The following is a 23,523-nucleotide window of genomic DNA, read 5'->3' on the forward strand; positions in this document are numbered from 1 at the left end:
TGTTAAATTTTTATTATGAAGAAGACTCAGTATATATATGGTGGTGGGAGTTTTCTCCTTCACAGACAGCATCCTAATGGATATGTATGACGGTGTCATTAGTATCGCTGATGTGAATATTTGCTTCGAAATTTAAGCCAGCAGCTCTGGAAACTGCTATAAATACTCTAAAATAATAATATTGTGAGTATTTATATATCATTTCCACTGGATCATCGAAAAAGCAAGAGAGTTCCAGAAAAACATCTATTTCTGCTTTATTGACTATGCCAAAGCCTTTGACTGTGTGGCTCACAATAAACTGGAAAATTCTGAAAGAGATGGGAATACCAGACCACCTGACCTGCCTCTTGAGAAACCTGTATGCAGGTCAGGCAGCAACAGTTAGGACTGGACATGGAACAACAGACTGGTTCCAAATAGGAAAAGGAGTACGTCAAGGCTGTATATTGTCACCCTGCTTATTTAACTTCTATGCAGAGTACATCATGAGAAACGCTGGGATGGAAGAAGCACAGCTGGAATGAAGATTGCCAGGAGAAATATCAATAATCTCAGATATGCAGATGACACCACCATTATGGCAGAAAGTGAAGAAGAACTAAAGAGCCTCTTGATGAAAGTGAAAGTGGAGAGTGAAAAAGTTGGCTTAAAGGTCAACATTCAGAAGACTAAGATCATGGCATCTGGTCTCATCACTTCATGGGGACTATAGATAGATTGCAAATAGATGGGGAAACAGTGGAAATAGTGGCTGACTTTATTTTTCTGGGCTCCAAAATCACTGCAAATGGTGATTGCAGCCATAAAATTAAAAGATGCTTACTCCTCGGAAGGAAAGTTATGACCAATCTAGACAGCATATTAAAAAGCAGAGACATTACTTTGTTAACAAAGGTCCATCTAGTCAAGGCTGTGGTTTTTCCAGTGGTCATGTACGGATGTGAGAGTTGGACCATAAAGAAAGCTGAGTGCCGAAGAATTGATGCTTTTGAACTGTGGTGTTGGAGAAGACTCTTGAGAGTCCCTTGGACTGCAAGGAGATCCAACCAATCCATCCTAAAGGAGATCAGTTCTTGGTGTTCACTGGAAGGACCAATGCTGAAGCTGAAACTCCAATACTTTGGCCACCTGATGCGAAGAGCTGACTCATTTGAAAAGATCCTGATGCTGGGAAAGATTGAGGGCAGGAGGAGAAGGGGACGACAGAGGATGAGATGGTTGGATGGCATCACCGACGCAATGGACATGGGTTTGGGTGGACTCTGGGAGTTGGTGATGGACAGGGAGGCCTGGTGTGCTGTGGTTCATGGGGTCGCAAAGAGTCAGACACGACTGAGTGACTGAACTGAACTGAAATATATCATTTCTTATAAGCATGTTTTTCATTTTTATCTTACATGTACCAAAATAATGACTTACAATTTGTGTAACTGTGGTAATTGGAAAAAGCTGTTGAGATGTGAGGTTTCTAAAATCAATAGCAAATGGATGTGATCATTGTTCATAGCATACTTGGTTTGAAATATCTCGTTTTAATGTTATCATTTCATATGTTTATGTGATTTTAATGTTGCTAAAATGGCACCTAATTAATACATTTATGCAGTGTATAATAATGCACTGAGTGCCACAAATTCTTCTGCTGCTATATTTTTTTTATAGAGATGTACACTGCTTAATGCGTGCTTTTATTTAAAAATCATTTTTGTAAATGTTTGCTATTTGCACTTTCTCTTTGAGGACAGCCACAATCTTACACCACAATTCAGTATGAGAAATCATCAAAGCAATTAGCTTAGAAGTACTTCTCCATTTACCAAAGGATTTAAATTATTTTTGACAATTATGGGTAAGATTACTCGTACATTATCTTAGGTCAGGTTCTGTAGAAGCAGTTCTGAGACAGGGATTGTAAGAACGAGTGGTTTGTTGGGCAAAGCTCTCAGGAAAAGGATGGTAAGGGAAGCAGGATGAAGGAGGGGAAGATGTCTGTGCGGAATATCTCAGTTGAAACAGGTTACTGTTTGCTCTTATAGTGAAACTCCAGAGCACAGATGGCATCACAGAGTTGGTCTCATCTTGAAGCAAGTGGACTGGTCTTCTGTGCCCCATGTCAGCCAATCATTGCTTGGGGTTGGCTCTCAAAGGTGGGTGGGAGAGTAGCCTCCTGGGTGAGATTATTCCCATTTGGCCCAGGACAATTCTCCAGAGGAGAAATTTACATCTGTGAATTATCAGCGTCTTTATGATGGGAATTCTAGTTCATCAAGGTGACTGCGCCTAGCTTCATCAGCAGTCTTTATGTAGATAAATAACAATTTAAAAGAGAACTGGGACTTCCCTGGTGCTCCAGTGGCTAAGACTCCAGGTTCCCAATGCAGGGGGCCCAGGTTCTGTCTCTGGTCAAGGAACTAGATACCACACACACAATTAAAGTTCCAACATGCTGCAACAAAGACTGGAGATCCCGTGTGCCACAACTAAGACCTGGCACAAATAAGTAAATAAAAAAACAAAACAAAAACAGAACTTACTGGACCTAGGTTCTGTCTCTTCCTCCTCCCCAGCACATACACCCCTGCACATCCACATTTGTAATCAAATATAGATGGAAATTCAAACCGTATTCAAGTCCTTTTGATTACAAAAACAATTTAAAAGCATAAGTGAGGAATGGACTGTGGATCTATTCCCTTTTCTGTTGCTTGCCAAATAGAAATAGAGAATTTCTGTGGCTACGTGTGTGTGTACTCAGTTGTGTCCAACTCTTTGCAACCCCATGGACTGTAGCCTGCCAGGCTCCTCTGTCTGTGGAATTTTCCAGGCAAGAGTTCTGTAGTGGGTTGACATTTGCTACTCCAGGGGAGCTTCATAACCCATGGATCAAAGCTACATCTCTTGTGTCTCCTACATTGGCAAGTGGATTCTCTACCATTGTGCCACCTGGGAATCCCTTTCTGTGGCTACGTCTGCTGTTAAAATGCATTTATGTGGATCATGAACGAAATGAGTTCCTTGAGAGAGGACCTGAGATACTGTCCATGAAGACTTGAAAGTAAAAGTCAGCCCAGTCATGTCCAACTCTTTGTGACCCCATGGACTATATAGTCCATGGAATTCTCTAGGCCAGAAGACTGGAGTAGGTAGCATTTCCCTTCTCCAGGGGATCTTCCCAACCCAGGGATCAAACCCAGGTCTCCTGCATTGCAGGCGGATTCTTTACCAGCTGAGCCACAAGGGAAGCCCAAGAATATTGGAGTGGGTAGCCTATCCCTTCTCCAGCAGATCTTCCCTACCCAGGAATCGAACCGAGGTCTCCTGCACTGCAGTCAGATTATTTACCAACTGAGCTATCATGGAAGCTCAAGGGTGTTTTAAATGCCAAAAACACCCAGGCAAGCTTTTTACCAGGCTTAATACTCCTATTTGAGATTCTTTATTTGTGGATGCCTTATTGTTGTCTATACATGCATAACCGATTCAGAGAGAACCCACTACTCAATTTGTTTAATGAATGAAATCTTGAATTCTTTATCTGCTATAGATTGTTATGTCATACAGAAGAACAGCAGACTTTGTTTCTTTCTAATGGAATATTTCCAACCCACTTTTTCTTCCTATTACAGAGCTGTTAGAGAAGGTATCTTCTTTGAAAAATAATTTTGTTTCTTTCTTACTACTTATCAGAATAACAAAATACCTTAAGAAACTGAGTAACTTGAATGAGGATGGTAAAATGTCAATTAATATCAATGATTTAAAGAGCTTTTATTGTTTTAAATCTCCAAATAGTTTACAAGGGCATAGAGGACATATTATAAAAATGCTTTAAATTGCAGTTAACTTTAAAGTAGAAGACCATTGACATGGTAGAAATAAACAATAGTAAGTCTTCATCTTAGATCAAAGAAATATTTGTTGCTAATAATATTCACTCTGATTGCATCTGTATTTGATTATTCCAAAGTATTAAATAAGAATAATGATATGCAAATAAACTAAATAATAAACAGACATTAATTCAGTCTACAGTTCAAGCTGATCCTGTAGCCTTTTCACTCTGCATAGGGCTTTGCTAATACTTCCTGTAGAACACAAAGCCTAGGAAAATTCTGAATTAAAAAAGGTATTTTGGAGCATAGTGGCCTTGTTATTGGGAAGGTGACTTGTAGGGATCCTATGAAAAATGATTTCTTTATCACTTTGAAATCTAATGCCATTGGGTATCTTTTTACCACCAACATTTAGTCTTAGCGCCACAATGCAGGAAGTTGAGGGGATAAAGTAAAAGATAATTTTAAACTTACTTTTAATATCAAACCATAATATGTCCCTTCCTCAGGCCTTAGTTTCCTTTATGTAATTGTTTATTTGTCTACATTTGTATTTTCCTCCAGTCTAGAAATAGAAATTTTGTTGAATTAGCAAAATTCCTTTTTAATCTATACGCTTAATAATGTTTCCCAATGTTTGTTTATTTCATTCATTGTCATGCTTTTTAAACTATTGTTATAGGAAAGATAGAATATCTTAAAAATATGATGTCTCCTTGTCAAACTTGTTCAGATTAAGCCTGGATCTCATGGCAACATGAAATAATGAGAGAACCCACTGTGTTAGAATTTAGAGCCTTTTATAGAGCAGACATTTTATTTGGCTAATATATTTTTTCCCAGACTTCATTTTATGTAATCATTGTCATTTTCTAACAGCTTAAACAGTTTGAGGTCCCTCAATCTCCTTTGATTGCTCAATAATCATAATATCATGTGATATTTTTGTTGCTTCCAGGAACTTCCAATTAAGTGATGAAGACCACTGGATTTACCAGGCTGTTTTGGATCAGTATCCTGGGGATCTCTGTGGCAGAAGGACTTTGTATCTGGACATGTTACAAAGATGTCTTCCACACAAATCGAGGCATGATTTGGTGAGTGCTCGACCTTAAATTAGAGAAGGAAATGGCAACCCACTCCAGTGTTCTTGCCTGGAGAATCCCAGGGACGGGGGAGCCTGATGGGCTGCCGTCTATGGGGTCGAATAGAGTGGGACATGACTGAAGTGACTTAGCTTCAGTCCTTATATACTGCCAAGCTAAATTGTTTTGGTGGTCAATAATTACTAAACAATATGCATGCACACACACACACATGCACACACACACACTCTCTCTCTCTCTGTCTCACACACACACACACACACACACACACACACACATCTTCCCTGGTGGCTCAGCAATAACAGAATCCCCTGCAATGCAGGAGACCAGTCTGCCATGTGGGAAATCCGAGTTTGATCCCTGGGTCAGGAAGATCCCCTACAGAAGGAAATGGCAAACCACTCCAGTATTCTTGCCTGGGAAATCCCATGGACAGAGGAGCCTGGCAGGCTACAGTCCATAGGGTCGCATTAATTGGAGATGACTTAACAACTAAACCACCACCATAGACACACACACACACACACACACACACACACACATATACATATTTTAAAAAGTTATTTTTAATTGAAGGATAATTGCTTTACAATGTTATATTGGTTTTTGCAATACATCAACGTGAATCAGCTATGGGTATACACATATGTTCCCTCCCTCTTGATCTTCCTACCCACCTCCCACCCCAAACCACTCCTCTAGGTTGTCACAGAGCAGCAGGTATATATATGTATATATATGTGTGTGTGTGTGTGTGTGTGTATATATATATATATACACTTTAAATGGTGCTCTAAAATTATTTTTTCCTACACTCTAGAAAATAATAGGGTTATATGAAGGGTTATATATAAGGTTATATAATAATAGGGTTATAGGTATGAAGTCTTGTTTTACAAGACAGCATGGTGCATAACTATGCTAAAGCTTTTGGCTGTGGATCACAACAAACTGTGGAAAATTCTCAAAGAAATGGAAATACCAGACCACCTTACCTGCCTCCTGAGAAACTTGTATGCTGGTCAAAAAGCAACAGTTAGAACTGGACATGAAATAACAGACTAGTTCAGAATTGGGAAAGGAGTACATCAAGGCTATATATTGTCACTCTGCTTATCTAACTTCTATGCAGAGTACATCATGTGAAATGCTGGACTGGATGAATCAAGATTGCTAGGAGAAATAGCAACAACCTCAAATATGCAGATGATACTATCTTAATGGCAGAAATTGAAGAGGAACTAAAGAGCCTCTTGATGAGAGTGAAACAGGAAAGTAAAAAAGCTGACTTAAAACTCAACATTCAAAAAAAACTAAGATCATGGCATCCAGTGCCATCACTTCATGGCAAATAGATGGGAAAAAATGGAAACAGTGACATATTTTATTTTCTTGGTCTCTAAAATCACTGTGGATGATGACTGCAGCCAAAGAATTAAAAGATGCTTGCTCCTTGAAAGGAAAGCTATGACAAACCTAGACAATGTATTAAAAAGCAGAAACATCACTTTGCTGACAAAATCCCATCTAGTTAAAGCTATTGTTTTTCCAGTAGTCATGTATGGATGTGAGGTTTGGACCATAAAGCAGGCTGAGTGCCAAAGAAATTGAGGCTTTTGAATTGTGGTCATGGAGAAGATTCTTGAGAGTTCCTTGGACGGTAAAGGATCAAACCATAGGAAAAGATCAATCCATAGGAAATCAACTATGAGTATCCATTGGAAGGACTGATGCTGCAACTGAAGCTCCAATAGTTTGGCCACCTGATGCAAAGAGCCAACTCATTGGAAGACCCTGATGCTGGGAAAGATTGAGGGCAGTAGGAAAAGGGACAACAGAGGATGAGATGGTTGGATGGCATCGCTGACTCAATGGACATGAGTTTGAGCAAGCTCAGGGAGATGGTGAAGAACAGGGAAGCCTGGTGTGCTGCATGCAGTTCATGGGGTCACAGAGTCGGATATGACTTAGCAACTGAACAACAACCTGTTGCATAAAAAGATGGGCGACCCCTCTGGCAACATTTATTCTGTGGCTTACTTACCCCAGAGAGCTTCACCAGGGTCCTCTGGCTTGCTCTGCTTGTGTTTGACTTCCAGGTGTCTGCAAATTCACCTGCCCATCTCAGAGGTTCTGCCATTCCTTGAGTCTTGCCAGAAAATGGGTTTTTGCCCTTCCATTCACACAGCCTGCCACATCTCAATCTTTCTAGTCATGGGGAAGCCAAAACTTGCCTTAGGAGCTTGTGTCTACCTACACCATCCCCACCACAATTCCACTTGATCCCCTAGATGGGTCTGAACACAAATACCCCAAATTCATAAATCAGAGTCTTGTCTGAAGTTTCCCTGAGACAGGCCTGGGAAGTTATGGTTACATTCTTTCCTGGACAAGACCACAGAGACAAGGAAACAGAAGTTACCATGTCACCAATGAATTTCACAGTAATTCACTTTAAAACATATATGTAAACAAACATGTATGGACTCTTACCTTTTAAATATTATAGGCCATGCCATAAAATATGATTACATACTCTGTACTTTTGTAATTGTTTTAAATCAAGTAACAATACTTGAGGGAGGAGGATGGGAGGGAGTTTCAACAGGGAGAGAATATATGTATACCTATGGCTGATTCACGTTGTGCTTTGACAGAAAACAAAAATTCTGTAAAGTAATTATTCTTCAATAAAACAATAAATAAATTTAAAAAACCAATACTAATGTGTATAGAATTTATTTTATGTCAGTCATGTAGTGCACATAATAGTGGATGAGAGAAGTACTATAATCATCCTTACTTTTCAGGTGAAGAAACTGAAGCAAAGGCCACACAACTAGTATGACCAACCTCTCCTATCCCATTAATCCCCATTCAGTTATTTGTTTTCCTTCTGACCTTTATTTTATTGCAAATTCTTGTTATGCAAAAAATATGTTATATAATATTAATAATTCATTCTAGATTTTATACAAGTCCTAATTTATTAAATTGGAGCTTTCATTTTATTCCTTATTGATTTCATTTGTATCTGTGACCAGCTGTCATTTTTTTTTTTTAAACTTTACAAAATTATATTAGTTTTGCCAAATATCAAAATGAATCCACCACAGGTATACATGTGTTCCCCATCCTGAACCCTCCTCCCTCCTCCCTCCCCATACCATCCCTCTGGGTCTTCCCAGTGCACTAGCCCCAAGCATCCAGTATTGTGCATTGAACCTGGACTGGCAACTCGTTTCACACATGATATTATACAAGTTTCAATGCCATTCTCCCACATCTTCCCACCCTCTCCCTCTCCCACAGAGTCCATAAGACTGTTCTATACATCAGTGTCTCTTTTGCTGTCTCGTACACAGGGTTATTGTTACCATCTTTCTAAATTCCATATATATGCGTTAGTATACTGTATTGGTGTTTTTCTTTCTGGCTTACTTGTATTTGCCTACTGTTAATACGATAAAGATTTTTGCATTTACTTCTTACACTGGAATAATTAGTATGCATTTCTGTATGATGTGTACATCCTTTCTTAGTGTTTGACAAGTTTTAAGCATAGTCTTGGCTTTGAGGACTAAAGCTAAGAATTTATAGAATGGATTTTAGTAGCTAATATTTGATTTAAGTGAAGCCATAGCCTGTTTCATTATGTTCTTAGTTCAGTTCAGTCTCTCAGTCGTGTCCAACTCTTTGCAACCCCATGGACTGCAGCACAACAGGCCTCCCTGTCCATCACCAGCTCGCGGAGTTTACTCAAACTCATGTCCATTGAGTCGGTGATGCCATCCAACCGTCTCATCCTCTGTCATCCCCTTCTCCTCCTGCCTTCAATCTTTCCCAGAATCAGGGTCTTTTCAAATGAGTCAGCTCTTTGCATCAGGTGCCCAAAGTATTGGAGTTTCAACTTCAGCATCAGTCCTTCCAATGAATATTCAAGACTGATTTCCTTTAGTATGGACTGGTTGGATCTCCTTGCAGTCCAAGGGACTCTCAAGAGTCTTCTCTAATACCACAGTTCAAAGGCATCAATTCATTGGTGCTCAGCTTTCTTTATAGTCCAACTCTCACATCCATACATGACTACTGGAAAAACCATAGCTTTGACTAGATGGACCTTTGTTGGCAAAGTAATGTCTCTGCTTTTTAATATGCCGTCTAGGTTGGTCATAGCTTTTCTTCCTAGGAGCAAGCGTCTTTCAATTTCATGGCTGCAGTCACTATCTGCAGTAGTTTTGAGCCCCCAAAAGTAAAGTTTCTCACTGTTTCCACTGTTTACCCACCTATTTGCCATGAAGTGTTGGGACCAGATGCCATGATCTTAGTTTTCTGCATGTTGAACTTTAAGCCAGCTTTTTCACTCTCTCTTTCACTTTCATCAAGAGGCTCTTTAGTTCTTCTTCACTTTCTGCCATAAGGGTGGTGTCATCTGCATATATGAGGTTATGGATATTTCTCCTGGTAGTCTTGATTCCAGCTTGTGCTTCTTCCAGCCCAGTGTTTCTCATGATGTACTCTGCATATAAGTTAAATAAGCAGGGTGATGATATACAGCCTTCATGTACTCATTTCCCTATTTGGAACCAGTCTGTTGTTTCATGTCCAGTTCTAACTGTTGCTTCCTGACCTGCATACAGATTTCTCAAGAGGCAGTTCAGGTGGTCTGATACTCCCATCTCTTGAAGAATTTTCCATAGCTTATTGTGATCCACACAGTCAAAGGCTTTGGTGTAGTCAATAAAGCAGAACTAGATGTTTTTCTGGAACTCTCTTGTTTTTTCAATGATCCAGTGGTTGTTGGCAATTTGATCACTGGTTCCTCTGCCTTTTGTAAATCGAGCTTGAACATCTGGAAGTTCATGGTTCACATATACTATTGAAGCCTGGCTTGGAGAGTTTTGAACATTACTTTACTAGCGTGCAAGTTGAGTGCAATTGTGTGGTAGTTTGAGCATTCTTTGGCATTGCCTTTCTTTGGGATTGGAATGAAAACTGACCTTTTCCAGTCCTGTGGCCACTGCTGAGTTTTCCAAATTTGCTGGCATATTGAATGCAGCACTTTCGCAGCATCATCTTTTAAGATTTGAAATAGCTCAACTGGAATTCCATCACCTCTACTCGCTTTGTTTGTAGTGATGCTTCCTAAGGCCCCCTTGACTTCACATTCCAGGATGTCTGGCTCTAGGTGAGTGATTATACCACTGTTTACTTAATTAACCATACCTAAATTATAATTTTTTTTTAAGTAGGAGCCACCTTATCTTGTTTGCTAGGTTCTTTTCTCACATCACTTAGAGGTTAAATAATGTATTAAATTCAGAGATGCAGTCTATACTAGTAAAATGAAGAATTATTTAGGTCATCAACTCTTAATTTCAGGTGACATACCTTTATATAGGGGCCTCCCAGGTGGCACTAGTGGTAAAGAATCTGCCTGCCAGTGCAGGGTATGCAAGACACATGGGTTCAATCCCTTGTTCAGGAAGAACCCCTGGATAAGGGAATAGCAAGCCACTCCAGTATTCTTGCTGTAAGTCCCATGGATGGCGGAGCCTGGCAGGCTACAGCCCATGGGGTCACAAAGAGTTGGACATGACTGAGCAACTGAGCTCTCATAGACACACACACACCTTTTTATAAGGAGTATTTCAGAATCACCTACAGAGGTTTTTCAAACTCTTCAGGCTATCTCTCTTGCTCTTCTTTCTCTTAAGACTCAGACCTCTTAGGGTTGGTATTCACTGGCAGTAGGAACTATTGATCCCCATGTCAGAATGTCATGCCCTTCAAGAGCATAGGATGGGAAGAGCTACTGTCAGTGCTATAATTATTTTAAGTTTAGATGTTCTAATATCTGATTGTTTCCCTAATCAATGGCAAACTGAGTTTTTAGAATTATTATCGTGATTTTTAATGTTTATTAGCACATGTCTAACCAAAGCACCTGAAGTCGTTATTAATATAACAAAATTGATTTAGATTGAGTATTTTTAAAATTATATGCAGGGGAAATCATGTTTTCTGCTTATAGATTCATCACCATATAGAAGTAGAAGTTGTTCTAGGACCACCTGGCCTGACTCCATCCTGTATGAGAACTTAAAAAGAATAAATGACTGGTCCTCAGTCACCAATTAGCCATGGACCCAGAAATCTGGAACTGGTACCTGATCCTGATTGTTGTATTTACTATTAAGATATTTGGTCTTCACCTTTCAAAATCATTGATTTTAATTCATTTTATTCACTTTTCTAGCAATGACATAACACATAAGCTCAGTTTCATAATAAGCATTTATCATCTTTTGTCTTTTCAGGTCGAACATGAGAAATATTGTGACCAATATCGCTTTGCTAAGGAGCAGCGAAGAATCCTGATATTGAGTTGGAATAAGAATCGGCGAGACTTTATACAGAAGGCTGTGCTGACGCTGGCCGAAGCCTGTGCAACTCATGAAATGGAAAGCATGTTGGCGAAGGACAGGAAAAAGCAACAGGAAGCGTGTGCGGATCTGAAAGCCAAGGTGAGACGCTTTGCAGATGATGCTTCAGTATTTGCCTGAGTATTCATTTCAGAATTCACTTTTCCTGTTTGTTCAATTCCAACCTAAAATTTCTCTAAAAAGCCTATTTTGAATAAAATTGTTAGTTTGAACTATATGAAATTGCAATTCCTTTAAGTCAAAACATTGTAAACAATCAACAGTTTCATACAGTTCAACCTGAAGTCGAACAGGAGGTGAGTATTGAAGCTTTGATTGTGAATATCCAATACCAACTACGAATGCTATACGTCAGCATGGGGTACGGGATGAAAATGCAGTGTAATTATAGAGTAAATGTCTGATACTTGTTCAGACTCAGGAACCTCTCATTCACTTTAAAGATTTTTTTAAAAAAAGGATCCAGTTATGAAGAGGAGGGAGGATTTGTGAACAGATACGTTGGGGAGAGCTTGACGGGCTGTTTGAGCTCTCGACAAAGTGAGATGGGGAGCAGATTGGGTTTTCCTCCTGCCCAGACCCAGCGAGGAACCTCCAGGATGGCTTGGAGAGTTGAGTGGGTAACCCTTGTAGTGGAGTCTTGGGGACTGGTGTCTGAGGCTTGCAGGGAAGTACAGACAGCACAAAATCGGGAAGTATAGAGAAACTGACTTAATGGCAGAACTGCAAACAAGAGTGGCTGCTGTGTTGGGAGTAATTGCACCCCTCAAATGGATCTCGGGTGCATGAGTCCCAGCGGCCCCAGGTGGATTTGGCCTCCCTAGGAGTGTTGGAAGGGCCGTCAAACATAAACTGTATCATGTTTTAAACTCTTGAGTAAGGAAAATTATGATTGGGGGTGACACTGAATCCTCACAGCTAATGTGAGATGAATTTTTGTGTGGGTAAAGCTGTCCCTAAGGTGACCTGCCTACTTTGCAGGATGCCTGGGAGCTGTGATGTGCCCATCCCCCTTATACTTAAAGAGTAGAATGGCCTGACCCAATCAGACTGGAGGAGCTGAGACAGGACGAGGAGTTCACTAATCCTTCACTGTTGAAGTCCCTGGGCAGGGGACTGTTTGGACCTCACAGAATTGCTGAAAATACTATTAACCATGAAACTGTTGAACCAGGAGTTAGTGACCTTAGGCAGTTCTCTGAAACTTACTTCTGTAACTGCAGTATAATGCCAACTGCTTGTTTGTACTTGAGGAATAAAGATACATGCGACACACACACACACACACACAATTGTATTGAGGTACCGCATACACACAGTAAGGTGCACAGATCTTAATTTATTGATAAATGACATAGCAGGAGGATGTTGCAACCTTTTATTCTCTTGAAAGAAAAAGTAAGCTGGTAGATGTTACGTTGTAGCAATTAATAACATATAAAAACAAATGTCTTGGACTTCCCTGGTGGTCCAGGGGCTGAGAATCTGCCTGCCAATTCAGGGGACATGAATTCAGTCCCTGGTGCAGGAAGATTCCACATGCCTCAGAGCAGCTGAGCTCATGTACCACAGCTACCGACCCTGTACATCTAGGGACGTGCACAAGCCCTAGGGCCCTGGAGGCACAACTATTGGGTCTATGCACTGCAACTACCGAAGCCCTTCACCTGGAGCCTGTGCTTCACCATAAGAGAAGCCCCCGCAATGAGAAGCCCATGCGTGGCAACGAGAGAGTAGTCCTTGCTCCCACAACCAGAGAAAAGCCCGCACAGCAACAAAGACCCAGCACAGCCATAAATAAATAAAGTAAAAAACAAACACATAAATGTCTCTATTTGAAAACATTAGAGGAAAAATTTCTCCTCTGCAGTTTTTTAAACACAAAGATATTTCTTTTGACATTGCATAAACTTAGGACCTAAAAGCAATAGAATTTACATGAAGCTTCCAAGGTGGCTCAGATGGTAAAGAATCTGCCTGCAATTTGGAAGACCCAGGTTTGATCCCTGGGTCAGGATGATGCCCTGGAGAATAGAATGGCTACCCACTCCAGTATTCTTGCCCGGGAAACCCCATGGACAGAGGAACCTTGTGGGCTATAGCTCATGGAGTCACAAAGAGTTGGACATGACTGACAAATGCACACACACACAAAGCCCAATCTACCATGGCCTACAGAGCTAATGCATGTTTCATCTCCATCTGTGGCTGATAAGAAATACTCAGTGACTATAAAAAAACAAGAGAAGAAGGATGGTCAGGGGTCTTGACAAATCCTTATATACTCCTAGTCTGTTTATACTCATTTTGCACACATTCAGGATGTGCTGAAGGGGATATTTTCTGGTTTTGTATCACATAGAGGTAAAAATACATGGAGTAGAGTCCACAGAATATAAGTGTACTATTGAATAAAGATCTACAAATGTATGCTGCCCATAGAAATACCACTGAGATCAAGATACAGAAGGGCTCGGAATGCTCCCTCACCCCTCTTCTCAATATAGACTGTGCTTAGTCACTCAGTAGTGTCCGGCTCTTTGTGACCCTGTAGACTGTAGCCCTCCAGACTCCTCCGTCCATGGGGTTTCTCCAGGTAAGAACACTGGAGTGGATTACCATGCCCTTCTCCAGGGGATCTTCTGAACCCCATGGATTGAACCCAGGTCTCCCACATTGCAGGCAGATTCTTCAATCTGAGCCACAAAGGAAGCCTAAGAATACTGGAGTGGGTAGCCTATCCCTACTCCAGGGATCTTCCTGACCCAGGAATCAAACCAGGTTCTCTTGCATTGAAGGCAGATTCTTTCCCATCTGAGCTACAGGGAAGCCGCCCCCCACCCCCAATATATACTAGCCCCATCCATGACTACTATTCCAAATTCATCTAATCATTCAAGATTAGTTTTGTTTATTGGTGAATTTCATATAAGTCAGATCATACAGTTACTCTTTGATACTTCTTTCATGCATCATATCTGTGAGTTTCATCCTTGTTGCATGTCGTAATCATCTGGGTAATATTTTGTGCACATACATATACCACAGTTTATTTATATTTTCTCCTGTTGGTGGACATTTGATTTGCTTCCAGCTTTTCATGTTATGATAATGGTGCTATGAATATCCTTGATCTTGACTTATGGTGGTCATAGGCCCTTGTAACTCTTGAATAATTACCTCAGAGTGGAATTGCTGAATCATAAGGCTCATGTTAAATACTTCCAAATAGTTTTCCAAGGTGGTTATACAAATTTACAACCAGTTTCAGTTAATCCACGTTCTTGCCAACATTGGTATTGCCAAATCTTTAACTTCAGCTAATCTCATGAATGTGTAGTGGTACATCATTATGATTTTCATTTGCATTTAGAATAAAGATGTTGAGCAGCTTTTCTTATGCATATTGGCAATTTGAATATCCTCTTTTGTGAAACAGCCACTTAGGTCCTTTGCCCATTTTTCTATTCCATTGTCTGCTCATTTGTATATTCTTTATATGTTCTGTAGGCAAATTCCATTTTTTCCTCCCAATCTGTAACTTGTCTCTTCACACTGTTAATGTTGTTTTTTGATGAACAATTTAATTGCAATGAAATTGTTTTCTTTTAATTTTAAATATCTTTGAGATGTAAGTTATATGTGGTTAAAATCATCCTTTTGGGGGACTTCCCTGGGGCCTCAGACAGTAAAGAATCTGCCCACAATGTGGGAGACCTGGATTTGATCCCTATGTCAAGAAGGAAATGGCAACCCATTCTAGTATTCTTGCCTGGAGAATTCCCATGGACAGAGGAGCCTGGCAGACTACAGTCTATGGGGTTGCAGAGTTGGATACAACTGAATGACTATCACACAAAATCACCCTTTTTAGTGTATAGCTCTATGAGTTTCGACAAATGCTGGACATGCAACCACCCCCACAGTCAGGATATAGAACTGTTTTATCACTTTCAACAGTCCTTCATGCCTCTTTTTTTTTTTTTTTTTTTTTTTAGTCCACTATATTTTATTTTATTTATTTATTTTTTTAATTTTTTTTTTTTTTAAACTTTACATAACTGTATTAGATTTGCCAAATATCAAAATGAATCCGCCACAGGTATACATGTGTTCCCCATCCTGAACCCTCCTCCCTCCTCCCTCCCCATTCCATCCCTCTGGGTCGTCCCAGTGCACCAGCCCCAAGCATCCAGTATCGTGCATCGAACCTGGACTGGCAACTCATTTCATACATGATATTTTACATGTTTCAATGCCATTCTCCCAAATCTTCCCACCCTCTCCCTCTCCCACAGTGAAGTCAACACCACACCCACCTTCAGCCTTTGGCAACTATTGATCTCTGTCTCTATTGTTCTGCCTATTCTAGAATGTCATATGACTATAACCAGATAGTATGACATGTGCTCTTTTGAGTCTGTCTTTTTTCACTGAGCATAATGCCTTTGAGATCTAGCCATGATAGTGTAAATGCCAACAGTTCGGTCCTTTTTGTTGCTGTAATATTCCGTGATATGGGTTTATTACAGTTTGTCACTCACCAGTTGTCTTCAGTTTTTGGCAATTAGTGTCACTTTGCTTATGGTGGAAGTAGGCTTCAGGCTTTCCTTGTGAGTCTGAGCCCAAGAGAGTGTCTTGCCACTCTCGCATCTTCTCAAGTTGCAGATTCTTACTGTCATTTGCTAGCCTGCTTGGGGAAGAGGCTTTCTGCTTTCTTGGTTCAGCCTCAGTATCAGGCAGGACCTACGTTCCTGGATATTGGGGCCAGAACCTATTCAGTGACTATGCCCTCCTCCCCAGGGCAGATGAACTTCAAGTTCACCTCAGGTCTTGCTGGTTCTTGTGGGGGAGAAAGCTTCCTGTTTCTTCCTCAGGAGAGAAGGATTTCTTTGTCCCCTTTCCCTGGCCTCAAAGGGTCTACACTTGCGCCCTGAGGGTTTGCAGCTCCGCCTCCCTCCCCACCCACAGTGCCTTTTGTTCCTTAGGTCCTTGTTCCTCTCTGGCTGGTTTGTATGACCACAGGAGTCTTCCTCTGCTGCTTTCCCTGACCGGGATCTTTCTTAGGAACATTCTAGTAGATTTGTAAAGAAAAGCTTGTGAAGGGGTGTAAATTTCCCTTCCATCTGTAGCTTCCGTATGGCAGAAGCTCAGACTCTGCCACAACAGCAAATTGTTAAAATGAAACTATGGAATCATCACAAAATTTTACCTGCAATCATTTTATCCCTTCTAAAATGGCCTTGTCTTTCCCAGGGGCTCTGCCTCAGGTAAGTAGCTCTAGAATTGCCTATCTTGTTGGAGGCCTCTACCTTTCTTTAAATATCAGGCTAGTTTATTGTCCTATGATGTCTTCTCTCTGTTAGATTCAAGAAAAATTTTTATGTTGTAGGCTATCCAGCTTTTTCTTGTGGTTAAAGTTGGAGTGCCATTCTTTTCTGGTTTCTGGAAGGTCCTAATGCAATGCAGTTTATCAGTCTTTTACATGCTGTATTTAAGAAATCATTGGCTAGTGGCATGGGGTCATTTTCAAAAGTCTGAGATTCTTTCTGCCCAACAAGGGTCCTGCCAGAGGTTTAGGCTCCACCCAAAACAGTGAATTGGAAGAGCAGTAAATGGGAACCTGAAGGTGGAAAAGAAGTAACTAAAGGAAATTGTGTATGGGGAAATTTTCCAGGAACAGCCCAGGCAACAAAACTGATAGGAAGGGAAGAGTCAGCAGCATTAAGTACCTACTGAGTTTACCAGACAGCCTCATTACCAGTCCATGAGAAAACTGCCTTTCCCCTTTATCTCTCCTCTCCTTTTCTTTCCCACTCCTGGGCTCTGATGGTCTAAGCATGTAGGGAGTAAAAGGAAATGTTATCTTCTGAATAAAGAGGGAAGAGTTATTTAATCTCTTAGAACTAGATAATTTAATTTTGAATCAAGACTATATTTTGTGACTTAAAGTGATTGTGGGACCCTCTGTAATCCAAGAGTGGGCTATGGTTTCTGCCTAGGTTTCGTCTAGTGGCAGGAGAAATATCTGAATGGGGACAGAAATAATGCTGTGTTTTGATTATTTCCCACACATCATGCTGCCCAGTGTATCAGGCATACTCTGTGGAGTGCCCTCAACATCTCAGACATTTGAATAGATGCTTTATAGGCACTTTCTGATATTACTCTCAATGACAAATCTAAGTTAAGGTGCACAACTGCCCTACACAGCTTTGCATATGAGTGCTGTAGAGCACTCAGCCATGAGATCATGGGCTGGGTTCTGCAGAGGCAATATAATATGGGTCTCTTCAGAGACACATGATCACAATATGGTGAACAAATATCTCTGAACTTTTGGAGATGCAGCCTCCAAAGAGTAAATGTGGGCAGAGAGTGGAAAAATTGGAGCATAAAGTAAACTGGTAAAATGGATTCTATTTTTCATAGAGACAGTGTTATTGTTGGAGTCTGTGTTCCTGATCAAGAACTGAGCCTCAGCAAATTATAGTTCATAACAAAAATATATCATAAAAGAAAAGTGGTCACTCTATTAATTCTGTAGTAATTAAAAATATTAAATTAATCTCATCAGTTCAGTCACTCAGTCATTTCTGACTCTTTGTAACTCCATGGACTGTGGCATGCCAGGCTTCCCTGTCCATCGCCAACTCCTGGAGCTTGCTCAAACTCATGTCCGTCAAGTTGGTGATGCCATCCAACCATTTCATCCTCTGTCGTCCCCTTCTCCTCCTGCCTTCAATCTTTCCCAGCATCAGGGTTTTTCCCAATGAGTCAGTTCTTTGCATCAGGTGGCCAAAGTATTGGAGCTTCAGCTTCAGCATCAGTCCTTCCAATGAATAGTGAGGACTGATTTCCTTTAGGATTGACTGATTTGATCTCCTTGCAGTCCAAGGGATTCTCAAGGGTCTTCTCCAACACCAAGTTCAAAAGCATCAGTTCTTTGGTGCTCTGCCTTCTTTATGGTCCAACTCTTACAACCACACATGACTACTGGAAAAACCATAGCCTTGACTAGACAGAGCTTTGTCAGCAAAGGAATGTCTCTGCTTTTTCATATGCTGTTTAGGTTTGTCATAGCTTTTCTTCCAAGGATCAAGGGTCTTTTAATTTCATGGCTGCAGTCACCATCTGCAATGATTTTGGAGCCCAAGAAAAGAAAGTCTCTCACTGTTTCCATTGTTTCCCCATCTATTTGCCATGAAGTGATGGGACCAGAAGCCATGATCTTAGTTTTTTGAATGCTGAGTTTTAAGCCAGCTTTTTCACTCTCCTCTTTCATTTCATGTTTTTTTTAAAACCTGGAAAGAAACTTGGAGATTTATTCTCAGTCTTCATTTTACAAGTCCAAAAGATGATGTCCTGAAAGACAAAGTGACCTGACTTAAGGTTCATGCCAGCTCATTTGATTTGAAATTCAATATTATCTCTGCCCTACACAGCTTTGCATATAAGAATCTTATAAAATAATAGAAGATATTTATTATACTCTGGGCCCCAATGTGCTATAAAATAGACTTACAGAATGTGAAAAATATTACTTCGTCGTATCATAAATTTGATCTTTCTAAAACCAACATGCTAGCTATAATAAACACTAGTTAAATATTTAACCATAATTTTGTTCTTAGTCTTGGAATTTAAAAGGGCTTTTGGGGAGTGATTTAGATGATTTGTGTCTTTAAGGAAAGAGCTAAAGGAATTTTGAAATAATGTGCTTTCTCTGTTTTAGTTTTCTATCAGCAGCAGCTGCTGTAGCAAGTAGGGACTTTCAGGCCTCTCACAAGATTGTTGAGAGGAAAGCGGGAAAACAGAGCTCTCATTCTCTTGCTCCCACAAAGCCTTCTGTTTGGTCCCCTAAATTTTCTCAGACTGCTAGCCCCAGACCCTCCTAGCACTAGCCTGGACCACTCTGTTAGCTGTGTATTTGATTCCTTAACATCTTCAACTGTCTATGGAATGGCTGGGGGGCCTCTTTCCCAGATCTGTCTCACAGTTGACTTTCTCTGTCTCTATGCTGGGTGGCCAAGTACTGCTAAGAAAAAGTTATTTGATCCAGACTCTGAATGAAATGTCCACATGAGAATGCTCTTCCTAGTCCTCTTATCCCTGTTTCAAAGCATTGTGTGTGTATGCTAAGTCACTTCAGTCATGTCCAACTCTTTTGACGCTATGGACTGTAACCTTCCAGGCTCTTCTGTCCATGGGGATTCTCCAGGCAAGAGTACTGGAGTGGGTTGCCATCCCCTCCTCCTGGGGATCTTCCTATCCAGGGACCAAACCTGTGTCTCTTCTGTCTCCTCCATTGGCAGTGGGTTCTTTACCACTAGTGCCAACATTAAGTAAGCCCCAGACAGGTCCTTAAAAGACTCTTGGGCTTCACTGGTAGATCAGATGGTAAAGAATCTGCCTGCAATGCAGGAAACGGGGATTCAATCCCTGGGTCAGAAAGATCCCCTGGAGAAGGGAATGGCTACCCACTCCAGTATTCTTGCCTGGAGAATTCTGTGAACAGAGGAGCTGGTGGGCTATAGTCTGTGGGATCACAAAGAGTCGGACATAACTGAGTGACTAACACTTTCATCTAACACTATACACCCTCCCCATCACACTCCCAGAAGACAAACCACTTCCTGCTTTATCAATAAAATGAAGTCATGGAGGTATAAGATTAATCCTCAGTTCCTATCTCCGTGGCCCTGTGTCTGCTAGTCCCCTGCTCTCCCCTCTGATGCACAGTGTGAGATCTTCTACACGTTCATGTCCAGTCCTTTCCTCTGATAGTTGGGATTCTGACCCATATAGCCACTTGGTTGTACTGTTTACCCCCTTTCCTTTATTTTCACTCTGTGGGGTATTCCTCTCTGTCATCCTCTAGGTCCTGGGCAGTCCCTATTCTCTACCCTTTCATTTAAAATCAAACTTTTGAAAGAATAATCTAGATTATTTTTTTCTTCAAGACTTGAGATGTCTCCACTCCATCAAATTCCTATCCTCTCTCCAAGATGACGAGTGACCTCTGTATTACTTAATGGAATTGACACTCTTCCATGCTGATCCTAGTGGACCCCTCTGCCTCTTTTCTCACTCTTGACTACTCACTCTGGACATTTTTCACTCTGTGAGCTTCCAAAATATCATTAGCTTCGTCATGTCTTAAAGTGATTCTCAGCCAGCCTGTGTATTTGTCACTCTGCCCCTCCTTTAACCTTGGTTTCTTCGAGGATTCTGTCCTTGCTCTTTGTTCTTCTGTCTCTACTTCATTGGCTCTCCATCCCTCTTGTTATTTTCCCTACTTTATATGCTAATTACTCTCAAATCTTTTTTTCTCATCTCTGAACAGCTCTCGTTTGAACCTCATTTATCCAGCTACACGCTAGTTATACCAACTTAGAAGTCTACAGATACCTTGAACTCAGTGTCCAAAATAGAAATCTTTGTTTTCCCATAATAAATTTGCACTTCTTTCTTGAAACTTATCTTAGCTTCCTCTTTTCCCTCACCCTCATAGCGACTTGCCAAATTTGGAAAATTTTCTGTATTAACTATATAGCCTTTCCTTTCTATCAGGGGGCCTTGGCCACTGTTCCTGAACTATTACAGCAGCCTTCTAATGGCTATGCTTCACATCCCACAAAAACATTTCTGTAAGTTTCCCCCTAAACTGCAGGTAGGGCGCTCTGTCTAAAAGCGTTCTGGTTACTTCCGTTAGTCCATCCCTTGATGACAGCTCCTCAGTAGCAGCCCTTAACTTGCAATATGGCTAAACTTCCTAGCATGGCTTTCTAAGTCCTCAGTAACACGGACCCTGGCCCCCTTCCTAGCCTCCTTTCTTGATACTCCACCTCATATTTAACAGTTTAAACATGCCAAACCCCTGTAGTCCTTTCTCCATCTCCAGCTGACACTGCATTGTACAGCATTTTGTTCCCTGACCTTGTGTCCTTGCTCCCACCAGTGTTGGCTTGTCAGGCATGCTGCTCTTGCCTTCCTTTGTCTGGTTAAGTCTCACTCATCTTCAAGATTTAGTTCAAATGTCTGCTACAGGAAGACTTTCTTGGGTCTCTGGCTAGGTTCAGTCCATTCTTGGTTATCCCTAGCCCCTTATGGATAATCATAACTTGCCAGTGATTCTGCCACACTGAAAAAAATCTATGTCCCCTATACAACTGCAGGCAGGAGCCCCATCTTATTTATCTTGGTATAGCATATACCTCCTATAACTCCTTTACTCCTCTAACACCACCCTCGCAACAAATTTCTCAGTGATCAGAACATGCTTGGTGCTGAGTGACTCTTGTTGAAGTATATAATAAGCCTTAGGCATTTTTCTCTTCTTAATGTGTGTGTGCTAAGTTACTTCAGTCATGTCTGACTCTTTGCAACCCTATCAACTGTAGTCCACCAGGGTCCTCTGTCCTCTGGATTCTCCAGGCAAGAATACTGAAATGGGTTGTCGTGCCCTCCTCCAAGGGGTCTTTCCAACCCAGGGACTGAACCCATGTCTCGTACGTCTCCTGCATTGGCAGGCAGGTTCTTTACCACTAGCACCACTATACCTCTTGATATAGTACTGTTTTAACTACCTTCTTTCTACCTTATTTATTTATGAGGGAATCTTCTATAGAAACAAGTACGTGGATGTTTAAGGTCATTAAAAAGTGAAATACAAGACTTAATTGTCAACATTGAATATGCTGTGAAGTCACATATGGTTTTACAAAGAAAAGCTGATAGTCTATAAAACTGAGGTGTATTTCAGGCATGGACCATGTTACCAGGTACTTAGTCTTCTCCAGTTCATCTTCTTTGTGTGCCCTTCCTCCCATCTCTATCTATCTAATGAATGACTTAACCAAGAAACCATAGTAGTAAGGGAAATCAGATAATAATGAGACTGAAGATACTTTTTTGAATAAATCATATCTGAAATACCTTTTCCATATTTGTCATGGCATCGGCTCCTCCCATAATATCCCTTCTCCACAGATTTTAGCCTCCTTTGCTGTTGGAGAACAGACTTAGGTTTTACAAATTGCATGGTGTATGGTACTATAATATAGTTTTTGAATTTCAATTCCATTGATAATGAATAACAGATACCATGATAAACAGCAATAAAAAATGAACAAGGTATTATTTTAAAAGTGTTTATAGGGAAAAAAAAAGTGTTTATAGGCATTGGACAGCCAGTGCCTGAATAAGATCCCTAAAATAAGAAAAACTTTAAAGATGAGCCCTGTATTCACCTTAGGTTTCTTCCTGACTTCATGGGTTCGTCATGGTTTTTTGGTTTGTTTTGTTTTCTTTTTTTGGCTGTACCTTGTGGCTTGCAGGATCTTGTTTCCCCCACCAGGGATTGAACCTGGGCCCTTGGCAGTGAAAATGTGGAGTCCTAACCACTAGACTGCAATGAAATTCCTCTGACATCATGTTTTAATATAAGGAAAAAAGAGAAATAAACTATGCAGTAAATTATAATCTCGATAGGTGAAGAAGGCAGATATTGGAGTTTGGGTTGCAGAGTCACCTGAGATTTGGGGGACGGAGTACCAGAGATAAAGGAACGGCAGATAAAAGCCTCCAAAATGCCTTCAAAAAATATCTCATGAGTTCTTCGCCAACTTGTAAGCTCTGAATGCAGAGAATGAGATGCCAAGAGGCCAAAAGAGAACAACTACTGGAAGGCTGAGAACAGAGGTTTCAGAGGTCACACAGTTTTGGGGAGGTGTAGATATTGGAATCCTAGCTGAGCTCATGTGAAAAAATCTTGGTGAGCACTCTAGGCATTCAGGTGAAACTCCAGAAAGGTGTATGAATTACAACTAAGGATTGTGGACAAAACTGAAACAAACTCACCCTTAAAAAGGTAAAAATAAAGCATCAACACAATCCAGGAGATTTTTGTGACAATTTAACTACCTTTCAGACTAAAGACTCAACACTCTTTAGAGAAAAATAATATAACTTAGAGCCTCTACAACAGATCCTTCACAACATTCAGCCCAAAATAAAAATTACCGAACATTCAAAGAAACAGGAAAAAGTGACGTACAGATAATAAAGGAATAAAACAGTCTCAGAAATGATCTAGATATTGTAGTTAAAAGGTAAGAACTATAACAATTATGA

General features: G+C 40.6%; 1 protein-coding gene and 1 non-coding gene across 2 annotated transcripts in view; both read left to right on the forward strand.

Moving 5' to 3' along the window:
• CCDC148 (coiled-coil domain containing 148) overlaps positions 1–23,523 on the forward strand; it is a 317,318-nt gene that overhangs the window by 130,190 nt on the left and 163,605 nt on the right. Inside the window, exons 10-11 of the mRNA XM_055572507.1 lie at positions 4,795–4,933; positions 11,263–11,469. Of these exons, the coding sequence (XP_055428482.1) occupies positions 4,795–4,933; positions 11,263–11,469 (346 nt within the window). The remainder of the gene's footprint in view (positions 1–4,794; positions 4,934–11,262; positions 11,470–23,523) is intronic.
• On the forward strand, positions 12,248–12,395 carry LOC129648144 (U12 minor spliceosomal RNA). The gene has a single exon (XR_008712727.1). It is a non-coding gene; the product is annotated as a U12 minor spliceosomal RNA (small nuclear RNA).

The sequence above is a fragment of the Bubalus kerabau genome, chromosome 3 (assembly GCF_029407905.1).
Source record: "Bubalus kerabau isolate K-KA32 ecotype Philippines breed swamp buffalo chromosome 3, PCC_UOA_SB_1v2, whole genome shotgun sequence".
Lineage (NCBI taxonomy): Eukaryota > Metazoa > Chordata > Mammalia > Artiodactyla > Bovidae > Bubalus > Bubalus kerabau.